The sequence below is a fragment of the Phodopus roborovskii genome, unplaced genomic scaffold, assembly GCF_943737965.1.
Source record: "Phodopus roborovskii unplaced genomic scaffold, PHOROB, whole genome shotgun sequence".
NCBI lineage: Eukaryota > Metazoa > Chordata > Mammalia > Rodentia > Cricetidae > Phodopus > Phodopus roborovskii.
Window position 1 is genome coordinate 72,030,034 of NW_026126418.1, and position 15,547 is coordinate 72,045,580.

General features: G+C 45.8%; 1 protein-coding gene across 9 annotated transcripts in view; it reads right to left on the minus strand.

Annotated features, from left to right (window-relative positions):
* The window catches only part of Fnbp1 (formin binding protein 1), a 195,728-nt gene that overhangs the window by 23,946 nt on the left and 156,235 nt on the right, over positions 1–15,547 (minus strand). For 5 of the 9 annotated variants that reach the window (XM_051185111.1, XM_051185109.1, XM_051185112.1 and 2 more), the window contains 4 exons: positions 7,642–7,770; positions 4,248–4,394; positions 2,701–2,895; positions 1,616–1,798 (listed from right to left, as the gene is read on the minus strand). In XM_051185111.1, coding sequence (XP_051041068.1) covers positions 1,616–1,798; positions 2,701–2,895; positions 4,248–4,394; positions 7,642–7,770 — 654 coding nt within the window. The remainder of the gene's footprint in view (positions 1–1,615; positions 1,799–2,700; positions 2,896–4,247; positions 4,395–7,641; positions 7,771–15,547) is intronic. The other 4 variants (XM_051185113.1, XM_051185114.1, XM_051185115.1 and 1 more) reach the window with 2 other exon arrangements.

A 15,547-nucleotide genomic window follows, 5' to 3' on the forward strand; every position in this document is an offset into this window, starting at 1 on the left:
GTGCTGGGATTCCAGGTGTGAGCCACCACAGCCAGCCCTGACGTTTATTATAAAGTCAACTGGAGAAGGCTCAGTAGACCTACCATTGAGTTTTACTTGGGAGAGCTAAGCTGGCATCTAAGTTGGATGACTTCCCCAATTCCTGTAGAGGTTTATGTGTGATTTAATCACACAATCTTAATTGTCCCAAAAACTGAATGGCTTTTTTGTTTGTTTGTCTTGAACAGAATTTCATGTAGCCCAGGATGGCTTTGAACTTCTGAAGGATAGGAAAGGTGTGCAAACAACATCACACCTGGTTTTGAACCTGAGTCTTAACAGCAATTTCATTCTAAGAGATTTTTCCCATGGGGCACCACAGACCCCCAGACTGCGTAAGCAGACTCCCTGACTTCATACCCTGGCCCCATGGTTTCTATTAGCATACTGCAAAAGCTCAGAACAGAATGGAGGAAGTCTTGATAAACATCACTGCAATTGTGCCTTGTCCCTTTGTAAAGAGATGCAGGGTTAGTGTTCCTCACAAGAATGTCTGTCCAAGGCCACAAGTGCTTCCAGACCTTATGGGGATAGCTACATAGATAGAATGAGATCCAAATCTAAACATGAAACACCTGTATGTTTTACATGCTTTTTGGTTTTGCTTTTTGTTTTGTTTTGGTAATTTATTTATTTATTTGTTTGTTTATTTGGAGACAGGATCTCTCTTCATAGCCCTGGCTGTCCTGGAATTCACTCTGTAGACGAGGCTGGCCTCAAACTCAGACATCCACCTGCCTCTGCCTCCCAAGTGCTGATTAAAAAGTGTGCACCACCACTGATTGGCTTTGCCTGTGTGGTTTTTAAACATGCCATTTGTACATGCTTCTGGCATCTGTGTTTAGTTTCTGTGGTCCTGGAGATGGAAGCTAGGCCTCATGTAAACATATACCTCTGGCCACACTCACAGCCTGGTGCTGTGTTATGGCTGTGATATCTCATGTGAGGGCAGGTATAGAATTTTCTATTCACAGTGTCATGATGGCATTCAAAACACTTTGGAATTTCAAGTTTGAATTTGGGCTGCTTCACCTGTACAGAGATCAGCCCTATTCAGTGGAGAGGTATTTTATCGCCGTCCCTTAACTTCACAAGGGAACCAGTGTGCCTGCTTGGCTTCCTCTCTGCCACAAGGCTTCGCGAGGACGGAGTGCCTGCACTGCACTCGGGTCTATAATTAGTCATCATATATTTTCTGACTCTCCAGTCATTTCCACTTCCTCATCTTCTACACTATCAGTCTAAGAGGCCACAAAGTTGGCGAGAGCAAGGAGGAAACGAATGACTTCAGTCCTCTGAAGCGGAAGTGTGGGACGCTTCCAGCACAGAGTAAAGAATAAAATGTCAGGCCTGCTGCCCTGTCCTCTCCTCCTCCTCCTGCACTGCTCCCTCCTTTCTGTCTGCCATTCTTCTGTCCTCTGGCTCTCTGGGAAAGTAGGCTCAAGCTTTCTCTCTCCAAATGTTACCAAATGTTATCGGAAAACACACTGGGTTCATTCACAGACAAAGTAAGTTATGCAGAATGAGACATGCAACACAGTGTGCAAGAGACGCAGGATCCCAGAGCGGAACTTACCCCACGCTTTAGGCTCCGGAAGCAGTGGATTTTGGGTTTGGAGGTCATGAACTCGTTGAAGCGGTGGGAGAGGGGTTCCTTTTGCTGCTTGGGAGACTGGGGGCCGTTGGGAACAGCAGAGGGTGAGGCAGAGGCAGGGGGAGGAGGGGGAGGCTGATGGGGGGATGTTAAAAGGGACATAAGCTACAAGTGAGAGATGAGCAGTGACAGTAAAAAAAAAAAAAAATCAGAAACGAGAAGACACAAAACAGAAATGAGCATCAAATCATATTCAAGATCCAAAGCAAGTAAAACACAAACCATTAATATTGATGCCACGGTGCAAAAGAAATCATGTAGGATGTGTTCCACGAAGAGGGAGTGAAAAGGAGAGGGTCAGTGAGTATGCGACAGGACAGCAAAACCTTGTGACCCAAGCTCATGCAGATGGCCACATGCAAGCTAAGGCTCTCATTAGTCATTCCAAAAGCCAGAGGGGTAAACATTTCCGCACCTAAATTAACACAGCTCGATTGGGGGGGGGGGGGGAGGCTAAATTACTGAGGATTCAAAAACAGCAGGATAGTCCTGTCCTGGGAATCTCAGACATCCAGGCTAACCTAAGGTTAATGTAGTAATGCCACCTCCATCCCATTTTAGGCCGCTGGGTTAGCGCTGTCATGCACCTACACACTACGCTATGAAATGAAAATGGAAAAATGTTTATGGAGACAGAGTTAACATGGATTCAAAACCAAGCCCAGCTGGCAAGCTTGATTAGATGGGACCATGTCCCCATGTCCCCTCGCTCCCAGCAGAGGTGCCCAGTAGTCTGGGGGGATAAGGGGTGGGTGAAAGGGTTGAGAGGTCAGTCAGTGATGTTAGAGTGGGTGACCCAGTCCAATGACAACACATCTGCAATAAGACAGAGGCCATGGCAAAGACACCACTACCAGAAAGAGACCATTGGAATCATGAAATGAACGCAGCACGCTAGCTGTTCTCTCGACCTTTCTGGAAGTACAGAGCTTAGTTCGATTAAAACCAAAACTCTGAGCTTCTGCACTTTGTCACCTCAGCCCACACAGGGTCCAAACTGCCAGTACCTTGTTTTTCTTGATGAATGGCCACAGCTTGCCTCTGGACTTGCCACCAAACTTGAGCTCTGACTTGCTGTCTTTGGAGCTGGAAAGGCTGTTTTCTGACACCGTGCGTTTCATCGGCTGTGTGTAGTCTTCGAATTCAATGTCTCCGGGAGGCTCGAACCCTGACTTGTAGGCTTCTACGACCAGCTGGGAGTCCTGCAACCACACCCATGAACCCACATCAACACCAGAGACTGATAATGAACGCAGAGGCCAAGCCAAGAAAATCCTACTGATCCTGGATTTTTTTTCTCTTAGTAGTGTGTCTACTACTAGATAGACTAATTCATAGCTTTGAATATTAATTAAATATTAATATTTAATAATACTGGGATTAAAGGTATGCCCCACTATAGCCCTGATAGACTTTTAAGGTATTGTTTTTTGTTTTTGTTTTTGTTTTGTTTTGTTTTGAGAGACCTAAAACTGATGAGAAAAACATGAAAAAAAAAAACATTTTCATCTCTAGCTTGTAAGGATGGTTTGAGCACCCCAGGCAGGCAGCTTGCCGGGGTTGGGGAGGATGCCATTCATTTTAAAGCATGAATAATTTTCTTATAAACTTGGCTGAGGTCACTGAAGGGTACTGAGAGATAACTTGTCTTAATAAAATGGGAGGTAAGAAACCTTACAATCATAATCCACACACAAACAAAAATAGAACCACAAGCCAACTCCTGCCTGGGGCTCTCTCCTACAAATATTTACCATTTTAAACATTCTGAGGCAGCAGTACACACCAGACTGATAAAACTCTACAGAGATAATTAAAAAGTGGAACAGAGGAATCTGAGTGGGGATTTTAAACAAAGGACAACTTTGCCTCCCAGGGGACTTTGGGCAACATCTGAAAATGACACTGACTGCCCCAATAACAGGATACTACCAGCATCTAGTGACAAACATCCTACCCTCTGCAGGCAGCTGAGTCACTGGTGCCCTACAGAGCTTTGTCTCTTTCAAGAAATCCACTTAATTCAGTGAAAACCCTGAGTGTGTGTGTGTGTGTGTGTGTGTGTGTGTGTGTGTGTGTGTGTGTGTGTGTGTTTAAAGAATTGGGGAACTAAATCCAAACACTGAGGGTTCATAAAAGTGCTTTCAGGTGGGGCAATGGTGGCTCACACCTTTAATCCCAGCACTCCGGAGGCAGAGGCAGGTAGATCTCTGTGAGTTCGAGGCCAGCCTGGTCTACAGAGTGAGTTACAGGACAGGCTCCAAAGCTACAGAGAAATCCTATCCTTCCCTTCCCTTCCCTCTCCTTCCCTCCCCTCCCCTCCCTCCCTCCCTCCTTCCTTCTCTGTTTTCTCCTATCTCTGCCTCCCTGGTGTTGGGATAAAAGGTGTGCACCACCACTGCCAGCCAAAACCCTGTCTTGAAAAACAAAGAAAGGCTTTCAAGTATACTAACCACACCCAAAAGGTGGCCGAGGTCCACACATGAAGTGGTGCTGGGGGGACAAGGAGAGTGAGGACAGAGCCACGAGAATCCCAGGGAATGTCTACACTTACATTTTTCTGGTCGATAGACTCCGCTGCCTTCACTATACCGTCCAGGCATTTCCCGATGATGGGTATCACCTGCCGATCCACCTCTGCATATGTCTTCATGGACTCTCCGATGCGAACGATCCGCCGTTCCTCCATCTCTTGTATTTTCTGCAAAAATCCAGACTTTGTATAAACTGGGGTGATACTGCTACCTTGCAATTACTGCAGGGGAACACACTGGAGTCTGAATGACTGTGGGTTTATTGTAGCATCACAGATCAGCCAGCTGTGGTGAGCTCTTCCAACAACAGCACTGCAATTTCAGTTGTACCCCTGTGATGTGTAACATCGATTTCAATTGGCAGGACCTACAACCACTGAGTATGGGTGTGTCTATAAAGGGTTTTCTTGATTAGTTTGAGGTGAGATGAACTCCTCTAAGTGTGGGGGTCATCATTCATTGTGCTGGGGGTTCCAGACTGAAAGAAAAAAAAAAAAAAAAAAAAAAGCAAATCCACAAGACACCTCAGCAGGTGTATGTTCCTGCCTCTAAGCTCAATAACCTGAATTCAACCCTGGAACCAGCTTAGCGATGAGAAAGCAGAGTGTCCTCTGACCACTGTGCCAGGAGCATATAACCACCCATAACCGCACAACAAATAAATACATAAGCAAATGCAAGACAATTTTTTATTTGTAGGAGAGGGGGCTGGAGCGATACATAGCTCACTGGTTAAGAGCATTGGCCATTCTTCCAGAGGACCAGGGTTTGATCCCCAGCACCCACAGGGGAGCTCACAACCCTTTATAACCCCAGTCCCAGGGGAATCTGATGCCCTCTTCTGGCTCCTGCAGGTACTGCATGAATGTGGCTCACAGACATGCATGCAGATAAAACACTCAGACATACAAAATGAAAATAGAGGAAATTGAAAACAAAGGAGAAAGCAAGCTGAATGCTAGCATTCATCATCCCTTGCTTCCCAACTGCTGACCGGCCACCTCCAGCCTTGCTGCCATGATGCTCTGTATCCTCAACTGTGAGCCAATAAACCCTTCCTTTCTGAAGCTGGCCTTGTGAGAGAATTTTATCACGGGGCTTTATGATATTATTTATTATCTTGTGGTTTTGAGGCAGGGTTCCATGCAGCCCAGGCTAGCCTTGACTTCTGACATCCTTCCTCTACTTTCCAAGTGCTAGGGCTACATTAGAGAAACATGCCCCACACCCAACCCAGCTGTATTACCAACCATCCTCAGCAAAGCCATGTCCCTTCATGTTCCATCTTTTACCAAAACCTTTTGGTAACTCTCTCAGCATAACCCAGGCTGAGCTAGAGCTCTGCCCTCTATGGCCTAGAGGTTCATTGGTGGCAAGGGACACCAAGAACCCAACAGACCCAACTAGGGCAGTTACTTCAATCAGTTACTTTGGCTTTTCGACATTTGGAATGTAAAACATACATAAATGATTCCACAAGTGTACCCTAGCATTCTGGAGGCTAAAGCAGGAGGATCACTAGTTTAAGGCCAGCCTGGGCTACATAGCAAGACTCTGTCTCAAAAACAAACAAAAACCAGACACAATTCTCCAAACATGAAAATATGTGAGTTTGTGTGTGTGTGTGTGTGTATGTGTGTGTGTGTTTGTGTGGTTTTCTACATTCCTTACTTGACTGACTGTCACTGGAGATGGAAGGGCAGACTTAGGTGTGACAAACCAGTGCTCCACAGTGAGCTTCACCTGGAGTCTCTCGTAACATTTTTGACTACTTAAGGCAGCCAAAGAAATGATCCAGGTGCTTGGAGAGATGGCTCAGTTGGTAAAGTGTTTGCCACAGAATCACAAGGACCTGAGTCTAACCCCCACCTGTCATGTAAAAGTGCCAGGGTCAGATGGGGTGGGTACAACAGTAAGCCTGGTGCCATAGAAACAGACAGTGGATCTCCAGATCTGGTTGCTGACCAGCCCAGACACACACAGAAAGAAGTTCCAGAAAAATGAGAGAGTCTGCCTCTGAAAACTAAGGTGGCTGGGTGTGGTAGCCACACCTTTAATCCCAGCACTTAGGAGGCACAGGCAGGGGGATCTACATAGTGAGTTCAAAGGCAGCTAGGAGTCCATAGTGAGACTGTCTCAAATAAATAAATATTGCACATACATGCGCACGCACACACCACATACATATACACATATACACACATACACAGACCCTACATAAATATATACATATACATACACATAAACCACATACACACATATACATATACACACACAATACACACACCACATATATACCATACATAAACCACTCACACACACACACACACACACACACACACACACACACACACACATTTTAAAAAGAAGAGAAAGAACAATTCAAAGGAACAATACTTGTTTGTTCAGATCCTACCACTCTGAATGCTGCTTTGTCTCCTAAAGCTAAGCTGGCATTTCTTGTAGCCAGAGTGTCCTTTAAAAAGGAAGCAGTCACCTAAGAGGCACAGTTGTAAGATGTCACCCTGCAAAAAACCCAGGACGTCTACACAGGCACCTTATGAACCCCAAGTTAGCATTGTGTTTCATTCTTATTGCTGGCCATTGCTTCATCTACATGCTAGTCAAAAACTCGGTGAGGGCTGAGACATGGCTCATTAGGTAAGGGGCTTGCTGTGCAAGCATGAGGTCCTGAGTTTGATCCACACAACCTATGTCAAAGCTGGGTATGATGGAATGTACCTGTAAGCCCTGTGCTGGGGTAACAAACAGGAGAAACCATGGGGGTTGCTGGCTTATTTACTGTTTTATGTGTATGTGTGTGAGAGAGAGAGTTTATATAAGCCATGTGTGTGCAGATGTCCACAGAGGTACCCCAGGAGGCCAAAAGAGGAGGGCACAATACCCTGGAGGCGGAGTTCTAGGCAATGTGGGTTCCCCGAACCACACTCCAATCTCCCACAAGAGCAGTGAGCATTTTTAACTACAGAGCCATCTCTGCAGCCTGTCACTGAGAGACCCAGGATCAAATAAAAGCACTATCTTCTCTGCAGAGGTCCTGGATTCAATTCCCAGCACCCACATGGCCACTCACAATCATCTGGGACTCTAGTTCCAGGGACGCAAGGCCTTCTTCCGATCTTCAGGGGCACTAGGCAATCATGTGGTGTACAGATACAAATCCAAGCTGATCTCTGGCCTCCACACACATACATGCACATCCACTCTTAACAAATGACTTAGTGGACATCTGGGAAGCCAGATATGGTGGTGCACACTTGTGAGGTCAGGACTCAGGAGGCCAGGACAGGATGACTGTCAGTGACTTCCAGGCCAGCCTGTGCTACACAGTGAGGCCTTGTCATATCAGAAGCAACCTGTCTCCACAAGCTGTGAGTACCATGGAGCACTTACCTGGAAGATGTTGGGGATGTGGGTATGGTAGTATTCCCATTGCTCTTGGTTGAATCTCTGCAGGATGGAAGAGTAATCTGCTTTGCTGTCCTCTGCCATTTGGTGACGCAATTGAGCTTGCTGCCGTGCCTTGGGGGCAAAAACAAGAACATCCTATTTATTTAAAAAATAAAAGCCTAATGGTCCACTAGGGCCCAAACCACTTCATACACTTCATATTAGCAGGTGCATTGAAAAATGACTTCTTAGGCAAGACATGGTGGTACTTGGGAGGCAGAGGCAGGACAGCCAGGTCTAAAATTCCAGGACAGCCAGGGATACACAGAAAGATCTTGTCTCAAAAAGAAGAAGGAGGAGAAGAAGAGAGGAGGAAGAGAAGAAGAAGAAAAAAAGAAGGAGAAGAAGTTATTTCTTCATAGTACTATGCACTGACTGGAGAACCTAGAGCCTAGCACCTGCTAGACAAGTGCTCTCCCACTGAGCCTCACCTCCAGTTTAGCAGGTGCTTAACAAACAAACTGTCTTGAATCTAAATTTTCTGTTTATTTATTAAGGCAAGGCATCACTATGTAGCCCAGGCTGGTCTTGAACTCACAGAGTTCTACCTGCCTCTGCCTCCAGAGAGCTGGGATTAAAGGTGTATGCCACCATGCCTGGCCATCTTTAAAAGAAAAGAAAAAAAAAAAACTTGGAGTTGGATAGATAGTGAGGCAGTTAAAAGCACTGGCTGCTCTTACAAAGGACTCAGGTTCAATTCCCAGCACCACATGGCAGCTCACATGCTTGCCTTAGATCTGAGACAATTTCTCCTCTTCCTTCTCTGCAACTCCAGTTCCAAGATATCTGGCATCCTCATACAGACATACATGTAGGCAGAACACCAATACACATTAAAAAAAATTTTTAAAAAATATTTAAAAAAGAAAAATGTTAAAACAATTTTAATTTTATGACACATGTAATAAATACTGTGGGAGATTGTGTACATGGAGGGTGGAAAACACCTTGTGGGAATCACTTCCTACTTCCATATGGTCCCTGGGGAGTGGTCTCAGGTTCTCAGGCTTGGAGGAAAGTAACTTTACTTGCTGAGCCATTTTGCTGGCCTAAGTGTGATGATTCTCTATGGTTTGTTTTGGGCTAACTCATTTATTCATTATCCCTGCATGGTCCTTGTGGGACCCTTGGAGAGTGTTTATTTGTATATTTTTTAGTATTTTATTTTATTTTTATTTTTAGGAAAGGGAGGAAAACTACATTTAAAAACTCAATCATTAGTGGGGTTTGACATCTGTATAAGGTGAATGGTGCTGGAGAGATGGCTCAGTGGTTAAAAGCACTGACTGCTCCTGCAAAGGACCAGGGTTCTGTGCACCAGGAAGCTCCCAATTGCCTATAACTCCAGTTCTAGGGCACCCAATACCATCTGTACTCCAAGGGCATCTGGACACACATGATGCACATGATTTCATACACATGCATACACATAAATAAGAACAATAGTTTTTTTTGTGTGTGAGCATGCGGGAGGGGTTGTGTGAGACATGGTTTCTCTGTGTAACAGCCCAGGCAGTCCTGTAGACCAGGCGGGCCTCAAATGCAGATATCCACCTGCCTCTGCCTCTGCCTCCTGAGTGCTGGGATTAAAGGTATGTGCCACCACCACCTGGGTAATAAATACATTTTTAAAAAGTTGAAAAGAAACAATATTTGACAAATTTAGAGTCATTTTTAGGGAGGGTATGAAACCACAGCTTGGTTCATACTAAGCACAGGTCCTCTGGCTGAGCCACATCCCTGGGCCCAGAGTCAAGTCTGCAGTTCAAACAAGGATGTCTCTACACTACTGTCACACCCCCCCAAGAGAATGTGTCTCTCTGATCCCCACCTCTCACTCAACAGCCCCTCAAAGGAGACCATCCAGTGATGTTAACACAGTCTGAGGTCTACATGAGTTAAAAAACACACCTTGCTGGAGCCTGGCTGAGGTAGCCCATCCTTTAACCCCAGCACTTGGGAAGCAAAGGCAGGTGAATCTCTGTGAGTTTGAAGTCAGCCTGGCCTACAGAGTGAGTTCTAGGACAGCCAGGGCTGTTTCACAGGAAAAAAAAAAAAAAAAAACCCTGTCTCAAAAAACAAAGAAAAGAAAGACAAGGAAGAAAGCCACACCCTGCTCATGAAGACACTTCACAATGGACCCCAGTTTCATTCCACAGAGCTAAAATCACCTGCTAAGGGTTCCCCATTCTAACACGACACATGAACTCTTTGCTTGTTTTGATTGCTTTTCTTTTGTTTAATGGCACCCATGTCATAGAAGATTAAGATCCATGAGGGACTCTGGTGGTGGTGGCCCACACCTTTAATCCCAGTGCTCGGGAGGCAGAAGCAATAGGATCTTGGCAGTCCAGGACAACCTGGTCTACACAGAGAAAACCTGTCTCCAAAACCAAAACAGCAAAGGATCCACGACCGAAGGAGGGTACGTTCACATGTAAACACAAAATGCAAATGATGCCGTTTCTGTCCACTTCCTGGCACATCTCAGGTGAGGTTCCTTTTTGTCTGTTTTGTATTTATTATTTTTTACTAATGCCTCTTATTATTCTTTAAAAATTCATACATGTATATAATGTATCTTGGTCATATAAACCCAATGTATATCAAATTCTCCCGCCCATCCCCGACTTTTAACATTTATTTATTTTGCATATGAGTGTGTGTGTATGTGTGTGTGTACACACATGGCAAGGCACACATGTGGAGGTCAGAGGACTTGTGGGAGTTGGCGCTCTCCTTTCACCATGGGGTCATCAAACTCAGGTCATCAGTCTTGGTAGCCAACACCCTTACCCACTAAGGGTTTTTTGGTTTTTCAAGACAGGGTTTCTCTGTGTAGTAGCCTTGGCTGTTCTGCAACTAATTCAGTCTGTAGTTTAGGCTGGCCTCAAACCCACAGATCCACCTGTCTCTGCCTCCCAAGTGCTGGGATTAAAGGATATGCCATCACTGCCCAGAAAGGTGTTTTCTTCTTTTTTTCTTTTTTTAAATGTATATGGCATGCCCTATGTGTGGGCTGGTGTCCAAAGGAGGCCAGAAGAAAGCACTGGATCCCTGGAGCTGGAGTTGTAGATGGCTGTGAGCCACCATATGGGTGCTCTTTAGAGTCAGTTTTGGGGAGGGTCTGGGTTATCAAACCCATAGCCTAGCTTGTGCTTAGCTCATCTCTCCAGGCCCTTCCGGTGAGCTTTTATTCTTAGGTTTCTCACCGAATCTGACCTGGTGACCTTAGTCTGGGTTCCACTTCCTCCACACATTTCACTCATGCTGGGTAGGCCAAGGGACAGTCCTTGGTGGCTTCTGTTATTTTCTTCTCTATTCATGAACAAACATCCCCCAGTATTCCCAAGTGTTTCCTTATTACTTGGGCTTTTCTGTTCTGTAAGGCATGGTGTCCTCTCAGCTAACTTGGGTGTGTTTTAGCTGCCACATTCTTTCTCTTTGCTGGCAGCCTGTCAACTCATGTCCTGGCCGTATGCTCTGCCTTCCGCCTCTGACAGTCCCCCACCAAGTACATTAACTGAGTCCCTGTGACATTCATCCCAAGCTGCCTTCAAAAATCCGCCCCCTCATAGCAGACAGCAGCGATCCTGTGAAAATAACAGCGTCCCCCTGCCTGCCTTCCATCTGCATTGCCAAGGCTCCCAACATGAGAGATCTCTAAATCCAAGCCATCACTATGGAGAATATTTTAAGAAGAGGATTCCCATGTAGACTAAAACTTCTAAAATAACTTCTGCTTCATTCATAAATCTTCCTCAGAAAGTCTCAGAGCAGGGGGAGGGGAGAGGAGCCCACTCCAGGCAACTGCAATCACATAGAGTAGTTGCCTGTTTATTTTAGAGAAATGATCCTAAAATAGAGATGAGATATCTTTTGGCAGGATATATATGTGTGAATGTTCAAACATGTGAGCGCACTTGAGAACACACACACACACACACACACACACACACACACACACACACACACACACACACCCCGCTTCCAAACAGGGTTTCTTTGTGTAATAGCCCTGGCCATCCAGAAATTTACTCTGTAGACCAGGCTGGCCTGGAACTCTCCAAGTGCATGTGCCACTACTGCTTGGCTATGTATGACTTTACTTAAAAAAAAAAAAAAAAAAAAAAAAAAAAAAAAATGAGGGAGGTAAATATTTTTACTTAATGTCTATGTGGTTTTGCCCATGTATGTCTGTGTACTGTGTTTATTCCTTATGTGGAGACCAGAAGAAGGCATCAGATCCCCTGGAGTTACATACATGTATGAGCTGCCATGCTGATGCTGGGAACTGAACCTGGGTCCTCTGCAAGTCAGAGCTCATAACCACTGAGCTGTCTCTTAGGCCCCTATGATTTCACCCCCACCACCTTTTTTTTTTTTTTTTGGAGACAGGGTTTCTCTGTGTAGCCTTGGCTGTCCTGGAACTCACTCTGTGGTCACAGGCATGCACCACCATGGCCTAGCTGACCTCACTTTTTACCAGAGTGCCCACCCACTGGCTTCTGTAGGGGAGTAAAGGCTTTGGTTTAAAAGGTCACATGGTCATTGTTAGTGGGAAACAGCACTGCATCCCAGTATTCCAACATGCTAAGGACAAGATTGCTACCCTCCATTTGGTCAGCTCGCCTCCTATTATTCCAAGGGAATGGCTAACACCTGGTTAACTCAATGTGAATTTTTTCTCTTAAGGTTCAAAACACGAAGGAGAAAATGACAGTGTGGGCCAGATCCCCCCATCACCAGGCAGGAATGCAGGGTGCACTAAGAAAGTAATTTGATATCTTCTGAGGAATGGGCCAGGTTTGCTCACCAGCCTCTACATTCATTCCTTTCTTCATGACTGAGTATGGCTTCTGAGGTCCTAACAAACGGGTAGATACAGGCTGGTTCCATTGATATTTGACCTGAGCATGTAAGTGATGTGATTTCACACTACAAGGTTGCTTTTAAGGGAGGATTTACTATGTCAACCAGGCTGGCCTTGAACTCAGAGAGATCTGCCTGCCTCTGCTTTCTGACTACTGGATTTAAGGTGTTTGTCACCACATTTGGCCAGTTGCTTGGCTTTTGAAGTAAACAGGAAAGGTGACATGTACATGGGCACCTCGTGAGATGACTACAAATCAAAAAGGTCATTTTGAGCAGCTGTCCTCTTCTGTTAGAGGAAACAACAGAGTCATTGTCCAATCATGTGATGTGTGATGAAAAGTACATTGTGAGAACCAGCTCAGTGGCTGGATGGGGAGAAGTCCCAAGCACTTCTCAAAGCCAGCTTGTACCAAACAAGGCCAGCCACGGATCTGATCCTCCTTAGCTTTGAGTCCCTGTGAAGCTATTATATATACCTGAGGAGTGGTTCAGCACAAGGGCTCAGCTAGCCTCAGCCAGCAGAAAAGGCTTGATTCTTTTTCATGACACTGCCTGAAAGCACATCACACAAACACTTCAAAAGCTGACACCCTAGATCTAGTCCAGCATCTCACTAAAGAAGGGAGAGAACCAATACCTGTGGGTTATCCTCTGCCCTCCATGCCTAAGAGCAGCACGTGTGTGCATGCGCACGCACACGCACGCGCGCGCGCGCGCGCGCACACACACACACACACACACACACACACACACACACACACGGGCAGGCATGCACACAATTTTTTTTTAAAGAGGTAAATGCTTTGAACCACGACGACTAGTTAAACAGGTTTCTTCAGCTTTGGGCTCCATTTGCAGTGCATTCTGGGACAACAGAGGGCCCACCTGACTTTCCACCATTTCACTCAGCTAAGACCACAAGTGGGAGGCTGTGCGGTCTTCCATGTGGCTTTAGTAAAGTCAGGTTGAGAAAGTGGCTTAGCTGACATTCAACCTGATCTGGCAGTCTTGAAGATGGTGAAAAGCCCATCAAACCTCTGTTTACAGCCCAGGCCTTGGCTTTCCACTGCTTCATGATGGCCCTGAGTGATGGTGCCTCAGCTGCTTCTTGTCACCCTTCCTTCCCATGGTACCTGTGATGCCCAGCTTGTTTTGTTTTGAGACAGGGTGTTAGGAATAAAAGTGAGCTGAGCATTGGTAGTGGTGACACACAGCTTTTATCCCAGCACTCAGGAGGCAGAGACTAGTGGATCTGAGTTCCAGGACAGCCAGAAACCCTGCCTCAGGAAAAACACAACACAACAAAACAAATAAAGAAACAAAAGTGAAACTATTTTGCATAACTTAAAAATCATTTTGTGTGACCTGGAATACACCTGTAAGGTAAGGGCCAAGCAAGAGCTGTCAGACCTTCCCGGCCTCCATTAGTGCCATCCTCCCAGCCTGCCACAGCTGAAGGACTTTGCGTTGAACGTGGGTTGGCTCTGTAAGCTTCCGAAGTGCTCTCACCAGAGAAAAGGACACAGTGGAACCCTGTAGCAGCACTTTCTGCCTTCAGCTATTGCCTGCTTGGTGACATTATAAAGAAGGTTTGTGTGAATAAATCCAGCATATTGAAAGACAAATCTTGTGTGGACATCCTAATTGCCCAGCGCCTCACAGCCCAGTGGCCGGGCTCTCAGCACAAGGGATCACTGTGCTGAGAGTCACTGACTAAGTTGGCCAGGAACTCGCTATATAGATCAAGCTGGCCTGGAACTCACACAGACTTGACTGCCTCTGCCTTTTTAATTCTGGAATTAAAGCTTGTGCCACCGTGCTAGGCACTGGTATTATTGTTGTTGTTATTTTGTTTTTTGAGGCAGGGTTTCTCTGTGTATCCTTGACTGTCCTGGAACTCCCTCTATAGACCAGGCTGTCCTCAAACTCAGAACTCAGCCTACCTACGGGATTGAAGGTGTGTGCCACCATTGCCCAGCTGCTGTTATTAATTGTAACCTGGGGTCTGACCTCTCAAATCTGTACATCACTGCTTCTTAAGCTTTAACTACGTAACTCAGCAGAGCTCACATCTTTTGGAAAGTCATTTTTTTCTTTCCCATAGTCAAAAAGGCACAGGCTGTAGCAGCTGCTCATCAGTTAAGAACAGTTTCCCAGCTATCCCTAACTCCAGTTCTAGAGGATCTGATGCTCTCTTCTGGCTTCCATGGTCTACACCCATGTAGGCAAAACACTCAAACACATGAAATGAAATGGAAAAAAAATCCTTTTTTTAAAATTATAAAAACCTATCTTTTATTACCAAAAGCCTTTTGGGGGGTTGGGAATAGCAATGAAGAACATCTCAGGAGTCCCAGCATTCTGCACAGCACTGCATTCTCCAGAGAGCGGCTTCACTGTGCTCCCCTGAACACTATCCAGGAACTCCTAGGCTGTGCTTTACACATTGGAGACAAGGAGGCTCGCTCTACCTTCGTTCCCCCACTTCAGTGAGGATGGCACCGTGCCTCGGACAGCACCATGGTGCATCCACACAGGCTGCTGAGAATCTGCAAGGCCTGGCAGCCTGTCCCAGCTCCTGGTACTAGCAGATGGGCCTGATCTCCCTGCAGGGAAGGCACTGAGGGAACCCAGCAGGGCCTCTGGGTTCTGGCCCCTCCTCAAACTCTTCCAGGCCAAGAGAAAGGTAAACTCAGGAATTTAACAGTCTGGGTTAATTAGCCTTTCTCCACCCTGCATTCTTTTTCTTGGGATGATCAAAATAACAAGAAAAAATCCGTGCTGAAAATAATTTAAGTTTACAGTTTTTTTTTTCTTATCTGAGCTAGCCTAAAACTCCCTATGTAGCCTAAAGTGGCCTCACACCCACAGTAATCCTCCAGTCTCAGTCTCCTGAGTGCTGGGAATGCAGACCCATGTCCAACATCAAACTTAAGTTTGTGTAGTTTATAAGCAGAACATTCCTGCTCACCCC